At 36.7% G+C, this 26,468-nt stretch overlaps 1 protein-coding gene across 1 annotated transcript in view; it reads left to right on the top strand.

Annotated features, from left to right (window-relative positions):
- The window catches only part of LOC101044186 (phospholipid-transporting ATPase ABCA3-like), a 68,853-nt gene that overhangs the window by 4,751 nt on the left and 37,634 nt on the right, over nucleotides 1–26,468 (top strand). The window contains exons 2-7 of the mRNA XM_074383182.1: nucleotides 4,164–4,262; nucleotides 4,555–4,720; nucleotides 5,683–5,977; nucleotides 18,714–18,960; nucleotides 19,109–19,313; nucleotides 24,758–24,974. Of these exons, the coding sequence (XP_074239283.1) occupies nucleotides 4,164–4,262; nucleotides 4,555–4,720; nucleotides 5,683–5,977; nucleotides 18,714–18,960; nucleotides 19,109–19,313; nucleotides 24,758–24,974 (1,229 nt within the window). The remainder of the gene's footprint in view (nucleotides 1–4,163; nucleotides 4,263–4,554; nucleotides 4,721–5,682; nucleotides 5,978–18,713; nucleotides 18,961–19,108; nucleotides 19,314–24,757; nucleotides 24,975–26,468) is intronic.

The raw sequence follows: 26,468 nt of genomic DNA, 5'->3' as shown, positions 1-26,468 counted from the left end.
GGCCCATTTAACTCCAAAATTTTTCCTTTTCTATCTGTACCATGATGTTAGAAAACTGGAGGCATGGCCAGGCACGGTGGCTCACACCTGTAATCGCAACACTTTGGGAAGCCGAGGCAGGCAGATCACCTGTAGTCGGGAGTTCGAGACCAGCCTAACCAACGTGGAGAAACCCCATCTCTACTAAAAATACGAAATTAGCCAGGCATGGTGGTGCATGCCTGTAATCCCAGCTACTCAGGAGGCTGAGGCAGGAGAATCACTTGAACCCAGGAGGCGGAGGTTACAGTGAGCCACGTGCCATTGCACTCCAGTCTGGCAACAAAAGCAAAATCCATCTCAAAGAAAAACAAAACTGGAGATGTCTCATTCTAATTTTAAGCTTCATAAATAGATAACACCAATGATACCACAGTTGATTTGGGGGGGAAAAAAGGAAGAAGAAAAGAAAAAACAATACCTAGAATGAGAACTTAGAAGAAAAATCACTTTATCAAATAGAATCACGCCTCAGTCTTAGATATAATTTCCTCCTGAAATTTTATATAATTGTATGTTGATCCTGCAGAAATATCAACCTCCTCTCATAAAGATGAGGGAAAAACAATGGACTGTGGACAATAAACTAAATTTTGGAAGAATAGGAGCACACTAAGAAGGCATAAGAAATGCCGATTTTGAAAATCGTTGTACTACAAAAATAGAATACTTTTGAAACTCTTTGCTTCGTAGCCTCAATCAAATTAAAGAAGATGCTGTGAATCTAGACCAAGCAGTTCTGAAGAGGAAAAATGAGATAAAGTCTCAATAGGGTAATAAATAACTCAGCAAGTAATTATGGCAGAAAATAGAAGAACTGATGAAAGAAAAGACTATGTCAAAAATTCTTCCCAGAATTATGAGCAAAATTAATGAAGAATAAGGAAAGAGCATTACATTACCACTACACACACCCTAGAATGGCTAAAACTAAGAAGATGGACTGTAACATGTGAACATGGCAATTGGCTCTCATTGCTGAGAGAAGTGTAAAGTGGTAAACCTGCTTTGTAAAATATTTGATAATTTCTGGTAAGCTAAGTATGTGCTTATCCTATGACCTAGTGATCACACTCCTAGTATGTACCTAGGAGGGACAAGTCCATTAAAATACATGTAAAATAATGTTTATACTTGCAGTCACTTTATTCATATTAGCTGCAAACAAAAAACAACCAGAATGTCCATTAGCAGGAAATAGATGAACACCACTCAGGAATCAAAAAGTGAACTAGTGGTATAGGCAACAGCATGAGGAAGTCTCACAGACATTTTGTTGGACCAAAAAAAGCACATACTGTAAGACACTGTTGATACAAAGCTCAAGAAAAAGCAAAACAAATCTTTGCTTCTAGAATTCTAATAGGATTGTTATCATATGTTGTGTGTATATGCACATGTGTATATGTATCTGTGTGTGCAGATAAGGTGGTTAACCAGAAAGGGGCATCTTGGAATCCCCCTCTGGGACGTTGAAACTGCTGTCTGTCTTATCTGGATGTTATCAAGGTATGCTCATATGGAAAAAATCGTTTGCAACTTAGTGCATTTTATGTTTGTTGCACCTCAGAACACAAGAAAAAAAATCTAAAAATATCTGTAGTGACGGAAAGAAGTACATCAAATAGTTAACAGGGATATACTTGGGATAGTCAGATTCTTTTTAAGTTTTTCTCTATTCTCCCCAAAAGATAATACATATTATCTATATAATAGCTATATTTATTAACTATATGTATTATATGTAATATATAATAAAGCATATAATTAGAAAAAACAGGTATATAAACTTATATAATTATGAAAACAGGTATGCATGAGGTGGTCAGATTCATAACTTTATAATACAAATGGCTCATGAAATAATTTGTCTTGTTTATTTCTCTATTATGCTGTTTTGTTTACTGATTGCTTTATCACTAAGGAAGCTAGAGTTTGCTAATCTACTTATGGTTGCATGATAAAAATTAAAGAGGATATTTATTTCTGGAGTATATGAATTAGAAATTAAAAGTCTCTCATAATTACTTTCCATAGAAGTAATCTCTGAGAAGAGTTTGCATTTTTCTTTTTTTGTATGTTGGTTTTGTTTTTGTTTGATGCATATTTTTCAAGAATACTGCATGCATGTATTGACATGTGTACAATCATAGTAATTGTTTTTTATTTTTATTTTTCTTGAGATAGAGTCTCATTCTATTGCCCAGGCTGGAGTGCAGTGGTGTGATCTTGGCTCACTGCAACCTCTGTCTCCCAGGTTCAAGCAATTCTCCTGCCTCACTCTCCTGAGTAGCTGGGATTACAGGTGCACGCCACCACACCTAGTTAATTTTGCATTTTTAGTAGAGATGGGGTTTTACCATGTTGGCCAGGCTGGTCTTGAACTCCTGGCCTCCGATGATCCACCTGCCTTGGCATCTCAAAGTGCTGGGATTACAGGCATGAGCCACCATGCCCAGCCCATTTTAGAAATGGGATCCTACCATACTCATGTTCTGAATCTTGCCTTGTTCACTCACCAGCATTTCTCAGCTAACTTTCTATGTTAGGAATTGTAGGCTTTCTTCATTTATAAAATGACTGTGGAGAAATCTACATTTTAATTATATCTTATTCCATCATATATTTATACCTTAATTTATTTGCTTATTAAACTGATGATAGATGTTTAGGTTATCAACACTTTGTGCTATATTAACACCTTTAAAGCAGTACACAATTTAATTCTAACTTTGTCACATAGTACATAAAGCCAAAAGAACCAAAAATAATTTTGCCAAAATATTAGTGTATTAACAGTGGTTATCTTTCATGGATGGTATTATGATAATTTTTATTTATACGCTTATTTTCTGAATTTTGTACAATGTACACACATTCATTTTTTTTTTTTTTTTTTTTTTTTTTTTTTGGTGGGGGACAAGCTTAGGTGCTCTTTCACCCAAGCTGAAGTGCAGTGGTACAATCACAATTCACTGCAGCCTTTACCTCCTGGGCTCAAGCGATCCTCCCATCTCAGCTTCATGAGTAGTTGAAACCACAAGCGTGCACCACCATGCTCACCTAATTTTTCGTTTTTAAGAGATGAGGTCGCTGGTCTCAAATTCCTGGCCTCAAGCAATCCTTCCACCTTGGCCTCCCAAAGTGCTGGTATTACAGGCATGAGCCACCACACTCCGCCCAAATTAAAAAATGAAAAAGAAAATATGAGTGAACCCTAGTTGAGAAGTCATATATTGAAAATGAAGAAACAGAAAATGGACTTAAGATATGTCAAAGGCTGGCTGTCACACAGATGGATTATATCTATTCTAAATAATCTTGAGGTGTAAGATTAGAACTAATGTGCAAAACTAGACACAATGTAAGCTTGAATATGGAGGCAATTTTGATAGAGTTTTTAAAAGAACATTTTTAATTCCCCTAACACCGATTCTGTGGAAAGATAGATTTAATTGACCTTCATTGGGAATATGATAGAGATGGATTTGAGAACTGGAGGTTTCTGAAAAAGATAACTGTTTGAACACAACATTCTGTAACACATTCCCAGGAAGACCATTCTTTAAAAGACTTGATGTCTCCATATTTCATCTGCTCAACTTCCATAGACTTTTCTGAACATTTAATCCCATAGTTCTCTCGAAGTCTTTAAGTTTTACAGCACTTACTCCATTTTCTATTTTTGAATATCTCTTTTTATTATTGTGGATAATTTTTTTTCCTGAGTAATAGGAACACGTGTGTTAACTCATGTTCACTGACTAGAGGTATTAACATATATAGAGTCTCCTGATCATTGTCTTAGAAGACCAACAATAAGTGTATCCAAGAACTAAGCAGAGTGGATTCACTCATATTTTCTTTTTTTCTTTAAGTATGAAATGACGTGTACTTAGCACAAAATTCAGAAAATAAATTGCTGCAGCAATTTGCTAGTTCTTTCTCTCCATTTGTGCCACTTTTCTGATTTACCAGAGGCATAAAACTGCAATACACCTCGAAATACAAAATGATCTACATTTTCTCTACTGCTGAGGGGAAATCACCTTAGAAGAAAAAGACATAAATATGAAAATCATCTGGTTTGGTGCTAGTTTTTTCTGTTCCTCTTCTATTCCTAGTTTCAAAGCTCTGTTTACTGCTCTGGAACAAGAACAAGAAAACCTGGGCATTGCTAGCTTTGGTGCCTCTGTCACTACCATGGAAGAAGTCTTCTTCAAGTGAGTGACAATATAAGGGAAAAGAAAATCACTGGAGGGAAAAGAACATGTCTTAGTTTCCTTGGTAAGCTCTCCAGGCTTTCAGGTTTTATCCAATAGCAATTTAAGGGCAACAGGGCATGTGTGGGAACCATTGCTCTACCACAAGTACCATGTTGCTTCCAAGTAATGATTTCTGCCCAGCAATGAGCATACCAAGGAGCCTTCTGAGTTGGGGGCTGCAACTCACATTCTCCAAACAGCATATATTGGGATAAGGTTGAAATGAAATACTTTGTACTTTTTTATATAGGGTCAGTTACATGGAAGAGTCGCAAACAGATATTGAAACTATGCAGTCTTCCTCCCAAGTGGGCCATTCCTCCAACAGGAACTGGAATAAGAACATGTCAAGAAATGTTGAGAGAGCAGATCCTCCCACCCTGAATGAAAGCCCTACTATTCACTTTAATGCTGGGGTAAGCAACTTTATCAAGAAACCTGGTGTATATATGGTTGGAGTACAAGAGGTACACTTTGTTGACCAGATGGTGAGCAGCCTATGCCACTTCCTAATCAGCTTTCTAATGCAGAAGTGATGGGTTCTAGATATCAACTGTTTGCTTTCACCATTGTTATTCCTCCATCCTTTTTTTTTTTTTTCCTGTTTTAGAATTCATTTCTTTTCAAATCAGTAACTACAAAATGTGTTGGTTTATTGAGGCTAAATTAAGAGGACTAGTGAGCCTGATTTTTAACACTTAAATATGCACAATTTTTAAGTATTCTAAATTTTCCTAATGGGAATTGTTACTGTGTAAGGGATAGATTCCTAATCACTATGATCCCTCATGTGGGAATTCTCTGAGTTGCCAAACATTTTTTTTCATTCTTCTATCAATTTCTTCTATAAAGCACCATAGTTTTCTTGGCTGTCGGGGGTCTGAGGAAAATCGTCCTTCTAAAATGTTTGTGTGTTACATCTAAAGCCAAACAATAAACATTTAACATCTTACAGCAGAGGTCAGTAAACCTTATGTAAAGAGATAACAAATATTGAAGGCTTAACAGGCCATCTGGTCTCTGTCACAATTACTCAAGTCTGTCATTATAGCACAAAAAGAACCATGAAAATAGAGAAATAAATGGACATAGCTGTGTTCCAATAAAACTTTGTTTATAAAAACAGGCCATAGGGCCATAGTTTGTTGACCCCTGCCTCATACGAAGAAAAGATCGATCATGCAGTTGTGTCCTGTCATACTACGCTTAGGTTCTAGTCCAAGTATTTACTTCTATAAACTTGATGTGTTTATAATATAAAACTCGTATATGTTCATACCACAGAATTTCAAAGCATTCATCTTAATGAAGTTCAACATGGATGGCACGCTTGGGTCTATGACTGTTGTAATGTTATGTTTTTCTCTTTTTTCCTTAGTGTTCTCTATACAGCCAGCAGTTCCGTGCCATGTTCGTAAAGAGGGTGATGTTCAACTGGCGCAACTGGAAACTGCTTTTGTTACAGATCCTGGGACTCATAGGCTCCCTTGCCTTTCTCTTAAGTTCTAGTCACACTTCAGAGGATGAAATTATCAGGCAAATGGATTTGGGTCAATATGGTCAAACCATTGTGCCCTTTTCTCTTTCTGGGAATTCTGATTTGGCTGCAAATCTCTCCGAACACCTGAAGGGCATGCTCCAGTCTGAGAACCAAAGACCTCAGGAAGTACAAGGTAAAGCTCATCGAGGGGGAAAAAAAAAAAAAAAGACTGCTCTCAGAGATGATCTTCTTGTGTTACTTCCAAAAAGGGTCTTAACTATAATGTTTGGCTATCCACTCTATCCTTCCCCTGTTAGTCATAAATATCTTAGAGACAGTTATGTTAAAGTCAAAGAATGTCATTTTTTTCAGATTTGTTTATTTTACTATTTTAACTTTTACGTTCTTGGGTACGTGTATAGGTTTGTTACATAGGTAAACTTGTGTCATAGGGGTATTAAGCCTAGTATTCATTCGTTATTTTTCCTGATCCTGTCCCTCCTCCCACCCCCATCCTCTCGTAGACCCCAGCATATGTTGTTCCCCTCTGTATGTCCATGTGTTCTCATCATTTAGCTCCCACTTGTAAGTGAGAACATGGAGTATTTGGTTTTCTGTTCCTGTGTTAGTTTGCTAAGAATGATGGCCTCCAGCTCCATCCATGTCCCTGCAAAGGACATGACCTCGTTCTTTTTTATGGCTGCATAGTATTGCATAGTGTACCTGTACCACATTTTCTTTATCAGGTCTATTATTGATGGGCATTTGGGTTGATTTCATGTTGTTGCTATTGTGAATAGTGTTGCTATGAACATACACATGCATACATCTTTATAATAGAATTATTTATATTCCTTTGAGTATATACCCAGTAATGGGATTGCTGGGTTGAATTATATTTCTGTCTTTAAGTCTGACAAATCACCACACTGTCTTCCACGATGAATGAAGTAATTTACATTCCTGCCAGCAGTGTATAAGTATTCCTTTTTTTCTGCAACCTCACCAGCATCTGTTATTTTTTTGACTTTTTAATGACAGCTATTCTGTGGTGATTATTAAAATGTCAAGAAACAACAGATGTGAAGAAATAGGAATGGTTTTACATTGTTGGTAGGAGTGTAAATTCATTCAACCATTGTGGAAACAGTGTGACAATTCCTCAAAGATTTAGAACTGGAAATACCATTTGACCCAGCAATTCCATTCCTGGGTATTTATCCAAAGGAATATAAATCATTCCATAAAGATACATGCACACGTATGTTCATTGCAGCACCATTCACAATAGCAAAGACATGGAATCTACCCAAATGCCCATCAATGATAGACTGGATAAAGAAAATGTGGTATATGTCCACCATGAAATACTATGCAGCTATAAAAAGAAATGTTCTTTGCAAGGACATTTATGGAGCTGGAGGCCTTATCCTCAGCAAAATAACACAGGAACAGAAAACCAAACACTGCATATTCTCACTTATAAGTGGAAGCTAAACAATGAGAACACATGGACACAGGGAGGGGAACGACACACACTGGGTCCTGTTGGGGGAGAATGGGAGGGAAGAGCGTTAGGAAAAAGAGCTAATGCATGCTGAGCTTAATACCTGGGTAACGGGTTGATAGGTGCAGCAAACCACCATGGCATACATTTACCTATGTAACAAACCTGCACATCCTGCACATGTACCCTGGAACCTAAAATATAAAAATAAACAAATGAATAAATAAAATAATAATTATAATAATAATAGCTATTCTGACTTGAGTGAGATAGTAACCACTCACTGTGATTTTGATTTGCATTTCTCTAATGATCAGTGATGTTGAGCTTTTCTTTATATGATTGGTGGCCACGTGTACGTCGTCTTTTGCAAAGTCTCTGTTCATGTTGTTGGCTCTCTTTTTTATGGGTTTTTTTTTCTTGTAAATTGTTTAAGTTCCTTGTAGATGCTGGATATTAGGTCTTTGTTGGATGCATAGTTTGCAAAAATTTTCTCCCATTCTGTAGATTGTCTGTTTACTCTGTTGATAGTTTCTTTTGCTGTGCAGAAGCTCAACAATGGGATTTTTGTTATTTACAACAAGTAAGGAGAACACTGGGCATAGCTTGTTTTTAAATTTTTTCTAGCAACAGGGCTGGTGCATGTTTAGTTCTCTAGAAAACTATCTAGTTGCTTTCCAGAGTAGCTGTGCCGTTTTACATTTCCTTCAGCAATGTATGAGTGATCCAGTTTCTCTGCATATTCACCAGGATTTGGTGTTGTCGTATTTTTATTTTGGCCATTGTGATAAGTGAGGAGTGATATTATCACTGTGGTTTTAACTTACCTTTCCCTGACTTGCATTTCTTCATCTTTTCATGTGCTTATTTGCCATTTGAATATCATCTCCAGTGTGTTCATCATTTTTGCCTATTTTTCAGTTTAATTTTCAGGGTTTTTTTTAACTACAGAATTTTAAGCAGTTTTAAAGATTATTTTCTCTCATACTGTAGATTATCATCACCCTAAGAAGGTTTTTTTCTGGGTAAAATTTCTTAATTTTGATCAAATCTAATGTATTTTTTCTTTTGTTGATCATGCTTTTGATGTTAATTCTAAGAACTCTCTGCCTAGCCCTAAATCTTGAAGATTTTCTCCTAAAAAGATCTTCAGTTTTCTAAAAAGTTTTATATCTTTACATTTTACATTTATTGTGTATTTTGACTTAATTTTAGTATAAGGTGTGATATCTGAGTCAAGGTTAACTTTCGTGCCTGTAGATGTCCAATTGCTCCAGCAGCAATTGCTCTGTTACTGAATCATGATATTTATTTAATTATTTCGCACCTTTACCAAAAGACAGTTGGGCATCTTTGGGTCTATTTTGAGATTTCTGTTCTATTCTAATAATCTATGTATCTATCCCTTCAACTAGTGCCATATTTGAAATCTGGTAGACTGGTTCTTTTTGTTTTTAAAAGTTGTTATTTTTGTTTTTAAAAGTTATTTTTGTTTTTAAAAGTTGTTTTGGCTATTTTAGTTTCTTTATTCTTCCATAGAAATTTTGAAATAAGTTTGTCTATACCTACAAAAAAAACTTGGAAATTTGTTAGAAATTGGATTAAATTTGTATAGTAAATTGAGGAAAATTGACATCTTTACTGTGTATAGTCTTCGAATCCATGAATATAGGATGTCCCTTTATTGATTTAAAACTTTTACTTCTTTCATCAATGGTCTGTAGTTTTCAACATACAAGTCCTGCACATGGTGTGTTAATTTATGCTTAAATATTTCATTTTTTCAGTTAATGTAAATGGTATTGCACTTTCAATTTTGGTGTCTATATGTATATTCTAGCATATAATTATTTGATTTTTGTTCTTATATGGTTATCATGTATCCTGCCACTATGATGTACTTATTTATTAGTTCTAGAAATTTTTCTTGTTGGTTTCTTGGGATTCTCTATGTAGACTGTCACATTATCTGCAAATAAGAGCAGTTTTCTTTCTTTGTGATCTCTGTGCCTTTTATTTCCCATTTATGTTTTATTACACTGGATAGAACTTCCATCACCATGTTGAATCAGAATGGTGAGAGTGAATGTTTCTCCTTGTTCCCAATGTTAGGAAAAAAGGTATGCAGTCTTTTTCCACTAAGCATAATGTTAGCTCTAAGGAATTTTTTAGATGCTTTATGTAAGGTTAAAGAAATTCTGCTATATTCCTATTTTTCTCAGTACTTTTTTTATCATGAATGCTTATTGAGTTTTCTCAAAAGTTTTTTCTGCATAGATTTGTATAATTATGTAAGTTTTTCTTGTTAGTCTATTAATATGGAGGGTGACATTAATTGATATTCAAATATCAAATCAGCCTTGTATCCCTGGAACAGATTCCAATTGGTCATGGTGCATAATTCCTTTTATATATTGTTGAATTCTGTTTACTAATATTTTGTTAAGGAATTTTACATCTATATTCATAAAGGATATTTATCTGTAGTTTCCTTTTGTTGTACTGTCTTGGTATGGCTTCATTATTAGGTAATACTGGCTTCATGAACTAAAATGAGAAATGTTTCCAATTCTGTTTTCTAAAATATGTTGTGTATAATTACTGTTTATTCTTCTTTAAACATTTGATAGGATTCTTCAGTGAAAATATTGGGGCCTGGAGACTTGTTTTATGTAATTTTTAATTGAGAATTACATTTCTTTAATAATTATTGCTATTCAATTAACTGCTTCACATTGAGTTGTCATAGTTGTATAGTTTTTTTTTTATGATTATACTTTAAGTTCTGGGGTATATGTGCAAAACATGTAGATTTATTACATAGGTATACATGTGCCATAGTGGTTTGCTGAACCTATCAACCCGTCATCTACATTAGGTATTTCTCCTACTGCTATCTCTCCCCTAGCCCCCTCGACTCCCCGATAGGCCCCAGTGTGTGATGTTGCCCCCTTGTGTCCATGTGTTCTTATTATTAAACTCCCACTTATGAGTGAGAACGTGAGGTGTTGGGCTTTTTGTTCTTGTGTTAGTTTGCTGAGAATGATTGGTTTCCAGCTTCATCCATGTCCCTGCAAAGGACATGAACTCATTCTTTTTTATGGCTGCATAGTATTTCATGGTGCATATGTGCCACATTTTCTTTATCTAGTCTATCATTGTTGGGCATTTGGGTTGGTTCCAAGTCTTTGCCTGGAACAGTGCCACAATAAACATGTGTGTGCTTGTGTCTTTATGATAGAATGATTTATAATCCTTTGGATAAATACCCAGTAATGGGATTACTTGGTCAAATGGTATTTCTACTTCTAGATCCTTGAGGAATCACCACACTGTCTTCCACAATAGTTGAACTAATTTACACTTCCACCAACAGTGTAAATGCATTTCTATTTCTCCACATCCTCTACAGCATCTGCTGTTTCCAGACTTTTTAATGATCGTCATTCTAACTGACGTGACATGGTATCTCAATGTGGTTTTGATTTTCATTTCTCTAATGACCAGTAATGATGAGCTTTTTTTCATATATGTGTTGGCTGCATAAATGTCTTCTTTTGAGAAGTGTCTGTTCATATGCTTTGCCCACTTTTTGATGGGGTTGTTTTTTCTTGTAAATTTGTTTAAGTTCTTTGTAGATTCTTTGTCAGACAGATAGATTGCAAAGATTTTCTTCCATTCTGTATGTTGCCTGTTCATTCTAATGATAGTTTCTTTTGCTATGCAGAAGCTCCTTCATTTAATTAGATCCCATTTGTCTATTTCGACTTTTGTTGCCATTGCTTTCAATGTTTTAGTCATGAAGTCTTTGCCTATACCTGTGTCCTAAATGGTATTGCCTAGGTTTTCTTCTAGGGTTTTTATGGTTTTAGGTCTTAGGTTTAAGTCTTTAATCCATCTGGAGTTAATTTTTGTGTAAGGTGTAAGGAAGGGATCCAGTTTCAGCTTTCTACATATGGCTAGCCAGTTTTCCCAACACCATTTATTAAATAGGGAATCCTTTCCCCATTGCTTATTTTTGTCAGATTTGTCAAAGATCTGATGGTTGTAGAGGTGTGGCGTTATTTCTGAGGCCTCTATTCTGTTCCATTGGTCTATATATCTGTATTGGTACCACGAACATGCTGTTTTTGTTACTGTAGCCTTGCAGTATAGTTTGAAGTCAGGTAGCGTGATGCTTCCAGCTTAGTTCTTTTTGCTTAGGATTGTCTTGGCTGTGCGGGCTATTTTTTTGGTTCTACATGACATTTAAAGTAGTTTTTTCCAATTCTATGAAGACAGTCAATGGCACTTTGATGGAGATAGCATTGAACCTATAAATTACTTCGGGCAGTGTGGCCATTTTCATGATATTGATTCTTCCTAACCATGAGCATGGAATGTTTTTCCATTTGTTTGTATTCTCTCTTATTTCCTTGAGCAGTTGTTTGTAGTTCTCCTTGAAGAGGTGATTCACTTCCCTTGTAAGTTGTATTTCTAGGTATTTTATTATCTTTGTAGCAGTTGTGAATGGGAGTTCACTCATGATTTGGCTCTCTGTTTGTTATTGATGTATAGGAATGTTTGTGATTTTTGCACATTGATTTTGTATCCTGAGACTTTGCTGAAGATGCTTATCAGCTTACAGAGAATTTGGGCTGAGACGATGGGATTTTCTAAATATACAATAATGTCATCTGCAAACAGAGACAATTTTACTTCCTCTTTTCCTAGTTGAATACCATTTATTTCTTTCTCTTGCCTGATTGCTCCGGCCAGAACCTCCAATACTATGTTGAATAGGAGTGGTGAGAGAGGGCATTCTTGTCTTGTTCCAGTATTCAGAGGGAATGCTTCCAGTTTTTCCCCATTCAGTATGATATTGGCTGTGGGTTTGTCATAAGTAGCTCTTATTATTTTGAGATATGTTCTATCAATATCTCATTTATTGAAAGTTTTTAGCATGAAGGGGTGTTGAATTTTGTCAAAGGCCTTTTCTGCATCTATTGAGATAATCATGTGGTTTTTGTCATTGGTTCTGTTTATGTGGTGGATTACATTTATTTATCTGCATATGTTGAACCAGCCTTGCATCCCAGATATGAAGCTGACTTGATTGTGGTGCATAAGCTTTTTGATGGGCTGCTGCATTCAGTTTGCCAGTATTTTATTGAGGATTTTCACATCAATGTTAATCAGGAATATTGGCCTGAAATTTTCTTTTTTTGTTGTGTCTCTGCCAGATTTTGGTATTAGGATGGTGCTAGCCTCATAAAATGAGTTAGGGAGGATTCCCTCTTTTTGTATTGTTCGGAATAGTTTCAGAAGGAATGGTACCAGCTCCTCTTTGTACTTTTGGTAGAATTCGGCTGTAAATAATTCTGTTTCGGAACTTGTTATTGGTCTGTTCAGGGATTCAATTTCTGCCTAGTTTAGCCTTGGGAGGATGTATGTGTCTAGGAATTTATTCATTTCTTCTAGATTTTCTAGTTTGTTTGCATATAGGTGTTTATAGTATTCTTTGATGGTAGTTTGTATTCCTGTGGGATCTGTGGTAATATCCTCTTTATCATTTTTTATTGCACCTATTTGATTCTCCTCTCTTTTCTTTTTTTATTAGTCAGGCTAGCAGTCTATCTGTTTTGTTGATCTTTTCAAAAAACTAGCTCTTAGATTCATTGATTTTTTTGAAGGGTTTTTTTTTTGTGTGTGTGTGTCTCTGTCTCCTTCAATTCTGCTCTGATCTTAGTTATTTCTTGTCTTCTGCTAGCTTTTGAATTTGTTTGCTCTTGTTTCTCTAGTTCATTTAATTGTGATATTAGGGTGTTGGTTTTAGATCTTTCCTGCTTTCTCTTGTGGGCATTTATTGCTATATATTTCCCTCTACACACTGCTTTAAATATGTCCCAGAGATTCTGGTACATTGTGTGTTCGTTCTCATTGGTTTCGAAGAACATCTTTTTTTCTGTCTTAATTTAGCTATTTACCCAGTAGTCATTCAGGAGCAGGTTGTTTGGTTTCCATGTAGTTGTGCTGTTTTGGGTAAGTTTCTTAATCATGAGTTAATTTGATTGCATTGTGGTCTGAGAGATTGTTTGTTATTATTTCTGTTCTTTTTGCATTTGCTGAGGAGTGTTTTACTTCCAATTATGTGGCCAATTTTAGAATAAGTGTCACATGTGCTAAGAAGAATGTATTTTCTGATGATTTGGGGTGAAGACTTCTGTAGATGTCTATTAGGTCCACTTGGTCCAAAGTTAACAAGGTCTTGGATATCCTTGTTAACGTTCTGTCTCATTGATCTGTCTAATATTGACAGTGGGGTCTTAAAAGTCTCCCACTATTGTTGTGTAAGAGTCTAAGTCTCTTTGTAAGTCTCTAAGAGCTTGCTTTATGAATCTGAGTGCTCCTGTATTGGTTGCATATATATTTAGGATAGTTAGCTCTTCTTGTTGCATTGATCCCTTTACCATTATATAATATCCTTCTTTGTTTCTATTGATCTTTGTTGGTTTAAAGTCTGTTTTATCGGAGACTAGGATTGCAACCTTTGCTCTTTTTTGCTTTCCATTTTCTTGGTAAATATTCCTCCATCCCTTTATTTTGAACCTATGTGCAATGGGTCTCCTGAATACAGCACACCAATGGGTCTTGACTCTTTATCCAATTTGCCAGTCTGTGTCTTTTAATTGGGGCATTTAGCCCATTTACATGTAGGGTTAATACTGTTATGTGTGAATTTGATCCTGTCATTATGATGCTAGCTGGTTATGTTCCCTGTTAGTTGATGCAGTTTCTTCATAGAGTCAATGGTCTTTACAATTTGGTGTTTTTGCAGTGGCTGGTATTGACTGTTCCTTTCCATGTTTAGTGTTTCCTTCAGGAGCTCTTGTGAGGCAGGTCTGGTGGTGACAAAATCTCTGAGCAATTGCTTGTTCACAAAAGATATTATTTCTCCTTCGCTTATAAACTTTAGTTTGGCTGGATATGAAATTCTAGGTTGAAAATTCTTTTCTTTAAGAATGTTGAATATTGGCCCCTACCCTCTTCTGGCTTGTAGGGTTTCTGCTGAGAGAACCACTGTTAGTCTGATGGACTTCCCTTTGTGGATAACCTGACTTTTCTCTCTGGCTGCCCTTAACATTTTCTCTTCACTTCAATCTTGGTGAATCTGATGATTATGTATCTTGGTGTTGCTCTTCTTGAGGAGTATTTTTGTGATGTTATCTGCATTTCCTGAATTTGAGTGTTGGCCTGCCTTGCTAGGTTGGGGAAGTTCTCCTGGATAATATCCAGAAGAATATTTTCCAACTTGGTTCTATTCCCCCCCTCACTTTCAGGTACACCAATAAAATGTGGATTTGTTCTTTACACATAGTCCCATATTTCTTGGAGGCTTTGTTCATTTCTTTTTACTCTTTTTTTCTCTAACCTTGTCTTCTTGCTTTATTTCATTGAGTTGATCTTCAATCTCTGATATCCTTTCTTCTGTTTGATTGATTTGGCTATTGATACTTGTGTATGCTTCATGAAGTTCTTGTGCTGTGTTTTTCAGCTCCATCATGTCATTTATGTTCTTCTCCAAACTGGTTATTCTAGTTAGCAGTTTGTCTAAACTTTTTCCAAGGTTCCTGGGTTCCTTGCATTGAACATGCTCCTTTAGCTCAGAGGAGTTTTTTATTACCCACTTTCTGAAGCCTACTTCTGTCAATTTGTCAAACTCATTCTCTATCCAGTTTTGTTCCCTTGCTGGCAAGGAGTTGTGATCCTTTGAAGAAGACGAGGCTTTCTGGTTTTTGGAATTTCAGCCTTTTTGTGCTGGTTCCTTCCAATCTTTGTGGATTTATCTACCTTTGGTCTTTGATGTTGGTGACCTTTGGATGGGGTCTCTGAATGGACGTGCTTTTTGTTGATGTTAATACTATTCCTTTCTGTTTGTTAGTTTTCCTTCTAACAGTCAGGCCCCTCTGCTGCAGGTCTGCTGGAGTTTGCTGGAGCTCCACTCCAGACACTGTTTGCCTGGTTATCACCAGCGGAGGCTGCAGAGCAGCAAAAATTGCTGCCTGTTCCCTTCTCTGGAAGCTTCATCCCAGAGGGGCACCTGCCAGACGCCAGCCAAAACTCTCCTGTATGAGGTGTCTGTTGGCCCCTATTGGGAGGTATCTTCCAGTCAGGATACACAGGGGTCAGGAGCCTGCTTGAGGAGGAGGCAGTCTGTTCCTTATCAGAGCTCAAACGCTCTGCTGGGAGATTGCTGCTCTCTTCAGAGCTGTCAGGCAGGGACGTTTAAATCTGCTGAAGCTGCATCCATAGCTGCCCCTTCACCCAGGTGGTCTGTCCGAGGGAGATGGGGTTTTATCTGTAAGTCCCTGACTAGGGCTGCTGCCTTTTTTTTTTTTTTTTTTTTTTTTTTTTTTTCAGAGATGCCCTGCCCAGAGAGGAGGAATCTAGAGAGGCAGTCTGGCCACAGTGGCCTTGCTGAGCTGAGGTGGGCTTCACCCAGTTTGAACTTCCCAGTGGCTTTGTTTACAGTATGGGAGTAAAACAGCCTACTCAAGCAGCAATGGCGGACGCCCCTCCCCGCACCACACTTAAGCATCCCAGGTTGACTTTAGACTGCTATGCTGGCAACAAAAATTTCAAGCCAGTGGATCTTAGCTTGCTGGGCTCCATGGGGGTGGGATCTGCCAAGCCAGATCACTTGGCTTCTTGGCTTCAGCCCCCTTTCCAGGAGCATGAATGGTTCTATCTCACTGGCATTTCAGGTACCACTGGGGTATGGAAAGAAAAAAGAACTCCCACAGCTAGCCCAGTGTCTGCCCAAATGGCCACCCAGTCTTGTGCTTGAAATGCAGGGCCCTGGTGGCATAAGCACCAGAGGGAATCTCCTGGTCTGCAGGTTGTGAAGACTGTGGGAAAATTGCAGTATCTGAGCTGGAGTGCACCAATCCTCCCGGTACAATCTTTCATGGTTTCCCTTGGCTAGGAGAGGGAAATCCCTTGACCCCTTGTGCTTCCTGAGTGAGGCAATGCCTCACCCTGCTTCAGCTCACCTTCCATGTGCTGCATCCAGTTTCCAACCAGTCCCAGTGAGATGAACCAGGTACCTCAGTTGGAAATGCAGAAATCACCCACCTTCTACATCAGTCTCACTGGGAGCTGCAGACCAGAGCTGTTTCTGCTATTCAGCCATCTTGCCAGCAAATCCGTAGTTGTACGTTTTGAAGAAATGGTCTATTTCAACCAAATCATTGAATTCATGTGTTGTATTAGAGTTCTTTAGAAAAACAGAACCAACATGAGTGAGTGAGTGTGTGTGTGTGTGTGTGTGTGTGTGTGTGTGTGTGTGTGTAGAGAGAGAGAGAGAGAAATGTATAAAGAAAAGATTTATTAGAGGAATTGGCTCATGTGATTATGGAGGCCAAGAAGTCCCATAATGTGCTGTATGCAAGCTGCATACCCAGGAAAGCCAGTAATTCAGTCTGAGGCCAAAGGCCTGAGAACCAAGGTGACCACTGGTGTTAAGTCCCAGAGTCCAAAAGTCTGAGAATCAGGAGTGCTAATGTCTAAGGGCAGGAGAAAATAGGTGGCACATTTTCTCATGAAGAGAAAAAAAATTGCCCTTTTTTCATACTTTTGTTCGATTTGGTCCCTTAGTGGATTATATGATGGCCACTCACATTGATGAGGCTCTTTAGTCAGTCTGCTGATTCAAATTCTAATCTCATCTGGAAACACCCTCTCAGACATACCCAGACGTAATGTCTTACCAACTGTCTGGGTATCCCTCAACCCAGTCAAGTTGACACGTAAAATTAACCATCATATTTGTGTAGAGTTGGTCATAGAATTCCTTTATTATGCTTTTATATCTGCATGATGGGCAGTGATTTTCTGTTTCATTCCTAATGTTGGTAGTAGGTGTCTTCTCTCTTATTTTCCATCCACTGTATTTTTGTCTGGGTATTTTAATCACTTGTCTGCCAGTGCCCTAATCTATACTTTATTTGTGTTCAACCTGCTATATAGTTAAGTATTAACTTTTTTTTTTTTTTTTTTGAGACGGTGTCTTGCTCTGTCACCAGGCTGGAGTGCAGTGACATGATCTCAACTCACTATAACCTCTGGGTTCAAGTGATTCTCCTGCATCAGCCTCCTGAATAGCTGGGACTACAGGCACATGCCACTATGCCCAGTTAATTTTTGTATTTTTAGTAGAGATGGGGTTTCACCATGTTGGCCAGAATGGACTTGATCTCTTGACCTCATGATCACTGCATTGGCCTCCCAAAGCGCTGGGATTACAGGTGTGAGCCACTGTATTAACTTCTTAATTGTAATTATGCATTTCTCAATTCAGCATCAACATTTGATTATTTCTGTGGACTCTAGTTCTTTGGTAAATTCTCTATCTTTACTAACTGGCCTATCAGTGAATCCATTTCTATTGCCTGCACTTTCTCTTGGTTCTGTTTCTTAGTATAATTGATACTGCACTTTTTCTTGGTTCTGTTTCTTAGTATAATTGATAATTTCTTAATTCAATGCCTGATATTGAGTATGAAAATTATAAAGATTATCTTCTCCAGAGGAGATTCGGTCTTACTTCTGGCAGGCAGTAAGATTAAGGAAAGATATACATCCAATCATGGATTGAAGTAATTTGAGGCTGGGTTGAAATTTTTATAAGAATGTGTCTGTTAAGCTGGGCATGGTGGCAAGGGTTTGTAGCCCCAGCTACTTGGGAGACTTAGGAGGGAGAGTCACACAACCCCAGGAGTTTGAGGCTATAGTGCACTATTATCATGACTGTGAATATTTTCCACTGTACTCCAGCCTGGGAAACACAGTGAGACCGATCTCTTAAAGAAAGAATTGGTCTATTTCTTACTCTTTCTGTGAGGGTATCACCCTTCTTGAGCCCACAGAGAGCCTGAGGATTTACTAAGATACCTCTACCATTTACAAATCCATAAAGGCCTCAAACAAAAAAAAAAGAATGTAGAATGTTGGACTCTTCTTAGAGCATCCCCATTCTTCTCAAATGTTGATACTTTTCCTAGCTCTCTAATATCCTTAATGAGGTGATATTTTTTAATGTTTTTAGTTAGCTTCTAGGCTTTCTAGAGGAAGGCTTTGTCTTCTGTAAGATTAGCAAAGCTATAAGTGAAAACACTCATATATCAGTTTAAGATAGGTAAGTAAGCCGAGAGAGTCTATGATTGCTCAGTGAAGTAGCAGTTTAGTTTATAGGCTATAAAGTGAGACAGCTTAGAATGTAATGATGGAGTAAAGTGCTGGAGGGAACAGCAAATGTTTGAAGTAGTCATTATGGGAAAATTGAAGGGGGCGAGAAGCAAAATTATTTGTTCCTCTTCCCTGGCATATATTATAGGTGATCCATATTGTGAACACACTGACCAACATTGTTTTCTCATTCTAGGTGACTTACTGAGGTACTTGAGGGAAACAAAAGATTGTATTCGTTTATGTATCGTTGCACTTTCTATTGAGTCAAAGACAAACGTAGTAGTACTTACTGCTCTGTTCAACAATGAAGCATATCATTCACCATCTGCAGCTCTGGCAGTGTTAGACAACATTCTTTTCAAGTCACTTTCTGGGGCCGATGCTTCCTTAACAGTCTCCAATAAACCTCAGCCATCCCCTGATGATAAAGACAATGAAAGGTATGTTATTCTTTTCATTAGAATTCAGTTTTACTCTTTAAATACATTCTTTCCAACTCTTCTGATTACATTTATATGATTAAAAAGAGCTATTGATTGAAATCTGTATTTTCTCTATGTTGATTTTCTGATATGTCTTCTTTCGTAGGCCTAAAAATGGACAACAATTGGCCTTAGCTTTACAATTTGGTATGGCCCTTCTGATCAGTGGCTATTGTCTCCTGACAGTGACTGAGAGAACCACTAAGACAAAGCACATTCAGTTTATAAGTGGCGTCTCTGTCATTGTGTACTGGCTTTCTGCCCTCTTGTGGGATTTCATCATCTTCTTTGCTTCCTGTTTCTTAATAATGGTGAGTGTGAAATAAAGTTTCTTGAAGGTTTATTTTCCTTTTGTATCTCATGGAAAATTCCTATTCTAATGGTTATGAAACCTAGCTCTTGCTAATCAACCATTCTTGCTTATTAACTTGGGAAACACACTGCAAAACTCTCATGGTAGAAACTTTACCATATTATTAATTTAAAAAGTAACTTCTTTACATAAAAATAGAGATATAGACTAATGGAAAAAATAGAGTACCGAAATAACTCATGCGTTTACCATCAGTTAATTTTTTACAAAGGTGACAAGGACAGAAAATGGGGAAAAAAACAGCCTATTCAATACATTGTGTTGAAAATTCTGAATATCCACATGCAAAAGAATCCATTTAGACCCTTATTTTACACCATACACAGATATCAACTTAAAGTATAATAAAGACTTATATGTAAGTCCTGAAGCTATAAAGCTACCAGAAGAAAACATGGGGGAAAACATTATTTTTTTATGACCCCAAAAGCACAGGCAACAAAAGCAAAAATAGACAGTTGGGATTACATCAAACTAAAAACCGTCTGCACAGCAAAGGAAACAATCAGTAGAGTCAAGAGAAAAATCTACAAAATGGGGGGAAATATTTATAAATCATACATCTTAAAAGGGGTTAATATCCAAAATATATAAGGAACTCTTTCAATTCAAGAGCAGAAAATAATAATAACCCAATTCAAAAATGGGCTAAGGAATTGAATAGATTTTTTCAGAAGAAGATATAAATGTTCAACAGGTATATGAACATTTGCTCAATTTTGCTAGTTAACAGGGAAATGCAAATCAAAACCATGAGATAATCGCCTCACACCTGTTAGGATGACTTTTTCTTTAAAAGATTTTTTAAAAGATAACTAGTATTGGTAAAGTTTGTACAAATTGGAACCCTTGCCAACTGTTGGTGGAAATGCAAAATGGTGCCCCTACTGTAAAAAACAATGTAGAGGTTCCTCAAAATATTAAAAATAGATCTACTATATTATCAAACAACCCCATTTCTGGGTATTTATCAAAAAGAGTTCAAATCAGGATCTCAAAGATCTACCGTCACTTCTATATTCACTGAACACTACTCACAATAACTAAAATGCAAAAAAAAAAAAAAAGCCTAAATGTCCATCAGCAGATGAATGGATAAAGAAAATGTGGTATACACATACAATGGAATATTATTCAGCCTTAAAAAAATAAGATGATTCTGGCTGGGCATGGTGGCTCACTCCTATAATCCGAGAACTTTGGGAGGATGAGGTGGATGGATCACCTGAGGTCAGAGTTCAAGACCAGCCTGGCCAACACATAGTGAAACCCTGTCTCTACTAAAAAATACAAAAATTAGCTGGGCATGGTGGTGCATGTCTGAAGTCCCAGCTACTTTGGAAACTGAGAATCATTTGAATCCAGGAGGTGGAAGTTGCAGTGAGCCAAGATCACATCATTGCACCCCAGCCTGGGTGACAAATGAGACTCTATCTATTAAAAAAAAAAAAAAAACAAGCAAACAAAAAAGATGATTCTGACATTTGCTACAATATGGGTGAGTCTTGAAGACATTATTCTAAGTAAAATAAAGAAGTAACAAAAAGCCAAATACTTCATGATTCCATTTACGTGAGATATTTAAAATAGTCAAACTTATAAAATCAAATAGTTGAATGGTGGTTGCTAGGGGCTTGGAGAATAGGATAATGGAAAGTTACTGATCAGTGAGCATAAAGTTTCACTTAAAAAAGATAAATAAGCCTTAGACATTTATAGGAAAAGATTGTGTCTACAGTTAACAATCATATATTTTACACTTAAAAATGTGTTAAGAATGTAAATCATATGTTAAATGTTCTTTCCACAATAAAAGAAAATAAGGTGTAGTTATACATTCCCAAGTTAAAAAAAAAAAAAAGAAAAACGAATAGAGTTTGTTGCTAGTAGGCATGCCCTACAAGACATTCTGAAGGAAATTATTCAGTCTGAAATGAAAGGACAAAGACTCAAATCCAAATGAAGAAATAAAGAATACTGGAAAAGTAAAAACATAGGTAAATGTAAAATGCAGTATTAATATGTTTTTGTTTATAACTCTTATATTTTTTAATTTAAAAGTCACCTGTGTAATGCAATAATTATATATCTATGATGATGGACACACAATGTATAAAGATGTAATTTGTGATAATAGCATACAAGACAGGGAAGTCAGCTATATAGGTACAAAATATTTATATTAAAATTAAGTTCATATTATTCTAAATTATATGGTTATGAAATGGGTATTTATTTTAATCTCCAACCACTAAAATAGCAACCCAACTACATGTAATCTTAAAATACAATAGAATTAAATGGCACACTCAGAAATATATATTAAACACAAATGGCAGAATGGATAAATGAAAAAATATGAACAATGTAGGCTGGGTATGGTGGCTCATGCCTTTAATCCCAGCACTTTAGGAGGCCAAGGTGGGTGGATCATGAGGACAAGAGATCGAAACCATCCCTGACCAACATGGTGAAGCCCCATCTCTACTAAAAATACAAAAATTAGCTGGGCATGGTGGCACGTGCCTGTAGTCCCAGCTACTTGGGAGGCTGAGACAAGAGAACTGCTTGAACCCGGGAGGTGGAGGTTGCAGTGAACCGAGATTGTACCACTGCACTCCAGCCTGATGCCTGGTAACAGAGCAAGACTCTATCTCAAAAATAAAAAAAATAATAAAAAAGATGTAATAAACAAATGACAGAAGTACTTATAAGTAAGTACATTAAATGTAAATGGATTAAACTCAAAAGTTGGGGATTAGTAGAATGATTTCAAAAATGTAATCTAACCATATGGTGTCTACAAGAGACTAACTCTGGGTTCATTGACACAAATAGTTTGAAAATAAAATGCTGAAAGATTTTCTTTAAAAGAGAACTAGTATAGCTTTAATAATACCTTTCAAAACAGACTTTTAGAAAAAATCATTAGGATAAAAAAAAGAAAAAAAGTAAAATGTTTCAGCTATTGTGGAAAACAGTTTTGTGGTTCTTCAAAAATTAAACATATAACTAGCATATGACTCAGCAGTTAGACGCCTAAATTTATACCCAGGAGAACTACAAACATCAATTTTTTAAACACTTGAAAATGAAAGTCCCAAATGTTCATGAATGAATAAATTAAATATGGTATATCAATACAATGGAATATTACTTAACCATAATCAGGAATGAAATGCTGATACCTGCTACAGCTTGCATGAACCTTGAAAAAGTATGCTAACTGATATAAGCTAGGCACAAAAGGTCATATGTTGTGTGATTCCATTTAATTTAAATGTCCAAAATAGGCAAATTCATAGATTCAGAAAGCAGATTAATAGTGCCAGGAAAACTGGTTACTTTTACAGGGATTGGAGGAGTTTCTGATAGGATTCTGTGAGTACTGGCATTGTGGTAGTTTCCCAGGGAATTGCTTTGTGATAATTCATTGTGATAATTCATTTATGTTATATGTACTTTTCTGAATATGTGGTATATTTTATAATAAAGAGGTAAAAATATTTACTTGAAAATTTTTGTTTGCATTTTCATATATAGATTAAGTTGGGTAGAATCTAAATATTCACAATGCATGATTCTGTTGTCCAAGAGCAACTATGTTGCTCGCTTATCCAATAAGGAATTCACCTTTTCTATGAAGTAGGTTATGATTTGTGACATTGAATGATCATAAGACTTTGAACACAGAAATTCCTAGATTACCCTTTTATTTGATTTCTTCATTTTATTTATTCTTTTAGGTTTACAGTATACTTAGTCAGAAACAAAATAATTATAGCTGCAGGGACTAGATTCATCTATTACCTACAAATCTCTATTGCTTTTGCTGCCACCACCAAGAACATCAGTCAGTATAATGATTATTCTTAGCTTAATCTTACTATTTACTTCTTGCTTGTCTTGCTGCATAATCATATAATCGTGGAGAAATGTTAACTATTAACTAATGAGATATACATTTCCAGAAATGTATTCCTTTTCACCACTAGATGTTCATCTCCATCACCACATTTATTTTAATTTTGTGTTTCACTGTCTTGTTTAGTGTCTTAGGTGGATGTGAGGGAAGTGGGGAAAGTAGAATAGAACCTGGAGGCCGAGTTTAAAGGAGGATAGCAGTGACAGGTAAATTATGTAGTCAGAGAAAAAAAAAAAATCTTTAGAGAAACTGTCTCCCTAGAGAAATAATCTCCTTTCTGGGAAACTTGCCGGTATTATTACAGCACCTGTTCCAAGTAGAAAACAATAATAAAGGAAAGTATACTGGTTCTGCTCACTGGAATGTCCTCTAGTGAAGAGATAAAAATAACTTACTTCATGCCCTTGGGATAAGGTTTTTGTTTTGTTTTGTTTTCTGAGATAGGGTTTCACTCTATCACCCAGACTGGAGTGCACTGGTGCAATCACAGCTCACTGCAACCCCTGCCTCCTGAGCCTCAGCCTCCCAAAGTGCTGGGATTATAAGCATGAGCCACCATGCCCAGACCCAGAGCTAAAGTTTTTATTTTGTTTGTTTTGTTTTGTTGTTTATTCTACTTTAAGTTCTGGGATACGTGTGTAGAACATGCAGGTTTGTTACATAGGTATACATATGGCATGGTGGTTTGCTGTACCTATCAACCTGTCATCTAGGTTTTAAGCTCTACTAGAGAGGTCCATGTATGATGTTCCCCTCCCTGTGTCCATGTGTTCTCATTGTTCAGTTCCTACTTATGAGTGAGAACATGCAGTGTTCGGTTTTCTGTTCTTGTGTTAATTTTCTGAGAATAAAGGCTTCCAGATTCATCCATGTTTCTGCAAAGGACATGAACTCATTCCTTTTTATGGCTGTATAGTATTCCATGGTGTACATATGCCACATTTTCTTTATCTAGTCTATCATTGGTGGGTATTTGGGTTGGTTCTAATTATTTGCTATTGCAATAAACATACAAGTGCGTGTGTCTTTAGAGTAGAATGATTTATAATCCTTTGGGTATATACCCAGTAATGGCATTGCTGGGTCAAATGGTATTTCTGGTTGTAAATCAAGGAATCACCACACTGTCTTCCACAATGGTTGAACTAATTTACACTCCCACCAACAGTGTAAAAGCATTCCTATTTCTCCACAGCCTCGCCAGCATCTGTTGTTTCCTGACTTTTTAATAATTACCGTTGTAACTGGCGTGAGATGGTATCTCATTGTAGTTTTGATTTGTGTTTTTCTAATAACCAGTGATGTTTTATTTTAAGAGGCAGATTGACTTAATTAATAACTAGTTCCATACCAAATAAAGACAGGACTTGCTGTTTCCTTCTCTAAATGTTTTGGCTTGGTTTCTTTTTGCACTTACCCTTCACTTTGCCTTTCTCTCTGTACCCTTTGTGTTTCAGGGAGTGATAAAATACCACAAATTTGATATTTATGTCATGGATTACCACATTCTGGAAACTATGCTGATCTTCACACTGTATGGCTGGTCTGCCATTCCCTTTGTGTACCTGATAAGCTTTGTGTTTTCTGGAAGTACTTCTGCCTACATCAAGCTTCTCCTACTCAACTACTTTTCAGGCACTTTGGGTTTCCTCATAGGCAGTATATTAGAAAACGGTAAGTGTGAAGTTTCACAATATTTCACTTTCCTCAGAAGGCAGCAGTAAATAAGTAAGGAGTAATGGACCTACAGATATCTAAGAACATTTGCAGACAACGAAGTTGGAGGTGTTAGAGAAAATTCTGTATTTAATATATAGCAATAAACGTATTTTGACTACCTGTGATATTCTAGGTATTGTGCTGCCAGACATGTAAGAGTTAAAGAGGAAAGAAACACAAAAAGCGGCTCAACAGTCAAAGGCAGGTTTATTTTGGAGAGTAAACCTGAAAGGGACTTCTGGCTTATTTCAATCAGGAACTTTTTTTACAGACTAAGAGTATTTATTGGTTATAGAGTGAGAGAGCTTATCACAGGCTTGTAATGTTTCTGTTGGGGGAGAATTTTATTGAGGGGTTGGAATGTCTCTGGTTGGAGGGGAGGTTATTTGAGGGCTGGCATGTCTCTGGTCAGGGATGGGTTTATCTTATGGTTGGAATGTTTCCGGTAGGAGATGTTATTTGTGATTTATGGTCATGCTGACATTAGCCATGAGACTGATGCCATTTAGATTTAGGCAGTTTGATCAAGGCACTTTAAAATGGTGATGCTTTTCCAAGATGGCCATGCTCCTGCTATGTCAAGATCTAGAATCCTCGTGTTGAAATGATGGGACGCAACCTGAACTACAGGTCCCCTCTATCCCCACCTCCTGTATCTCTATCACATGAATCAAGGAATCCGTTTTGCAACTGATTTTGGAAAGTTTAGGAGTGTTTGTCACTGAGAATCATTTGTCAGAGAGAGAGAACAAAAAAGTAGCTTTATTTTTAGGGAAAAAAATGCCTTAGAAAGTTATAGAAAATTATATCTCAAATATATTAGGGTTATCCATTTGGCTCTTTAGAATGAAGTGCAGAGAGAGAAAAGAGTGAAGAACCACCTTGGGCTTTGTGTGAGATAACTAGCTGTTCCATTCCCAAGAACCTTAGGCTACTAACAAGATTTTCCAGAAAGAAGAAAAACTCTGTTCACCTAACATACACATAACTAAGCCAAATGATGAAACAGGATTCTCCAGTGATTGTTCCCCTGCAGAACCATCAATCTGAATAACTAGTCACGTACATACACACAAAAAATACCATCAGAAGAACTAAAGAAATCAGGTGAGAGATCATCATATCTTATTATAGCACAATAATAAGAAAACAACACATTGATGAGGGTAGAAAGGACAGTTTTTCATTATCCATGTCACCTCTCCCTGAAGCTCAAACAACGCAAGTGGAGAAAGATACCACTAGCTTGAGGGAAAAACAGATAAGTAAAATTATGACTTTGTCTTAAGCCTTAATAGCATGTCTTCTACAGTAAAACTCAGCACTGGGAAGACCTCTACTGTCCCTAAATCAAGGTCAGTACCTTCAAATTGGGCAAACCTGCATCAGCACTTGGTAAGAACCCATAATCCCTGCAAAGTGGACTCGATCTCCAGTCTGCACTATCAC

This window comes from Saimiri boliviensis, chromosome 12 (assembly GCF_048565385.1).
Source record: "Saimiri boliviensis isolate mSaiBol1 chromosome 12, mSaiBol1.pri, whole genome shotgun sequence".
Lineage (NCBI taxonomy): Eukaryota > Metazoa > Chordata > Mammalia > Primates > Cebidae > Saimiri > Saimiri boliviensis.
Note: the sequence above shows the minus strand (reverse complement) of the source record. Positions and strands in the feature narration are given on the sequence as shown.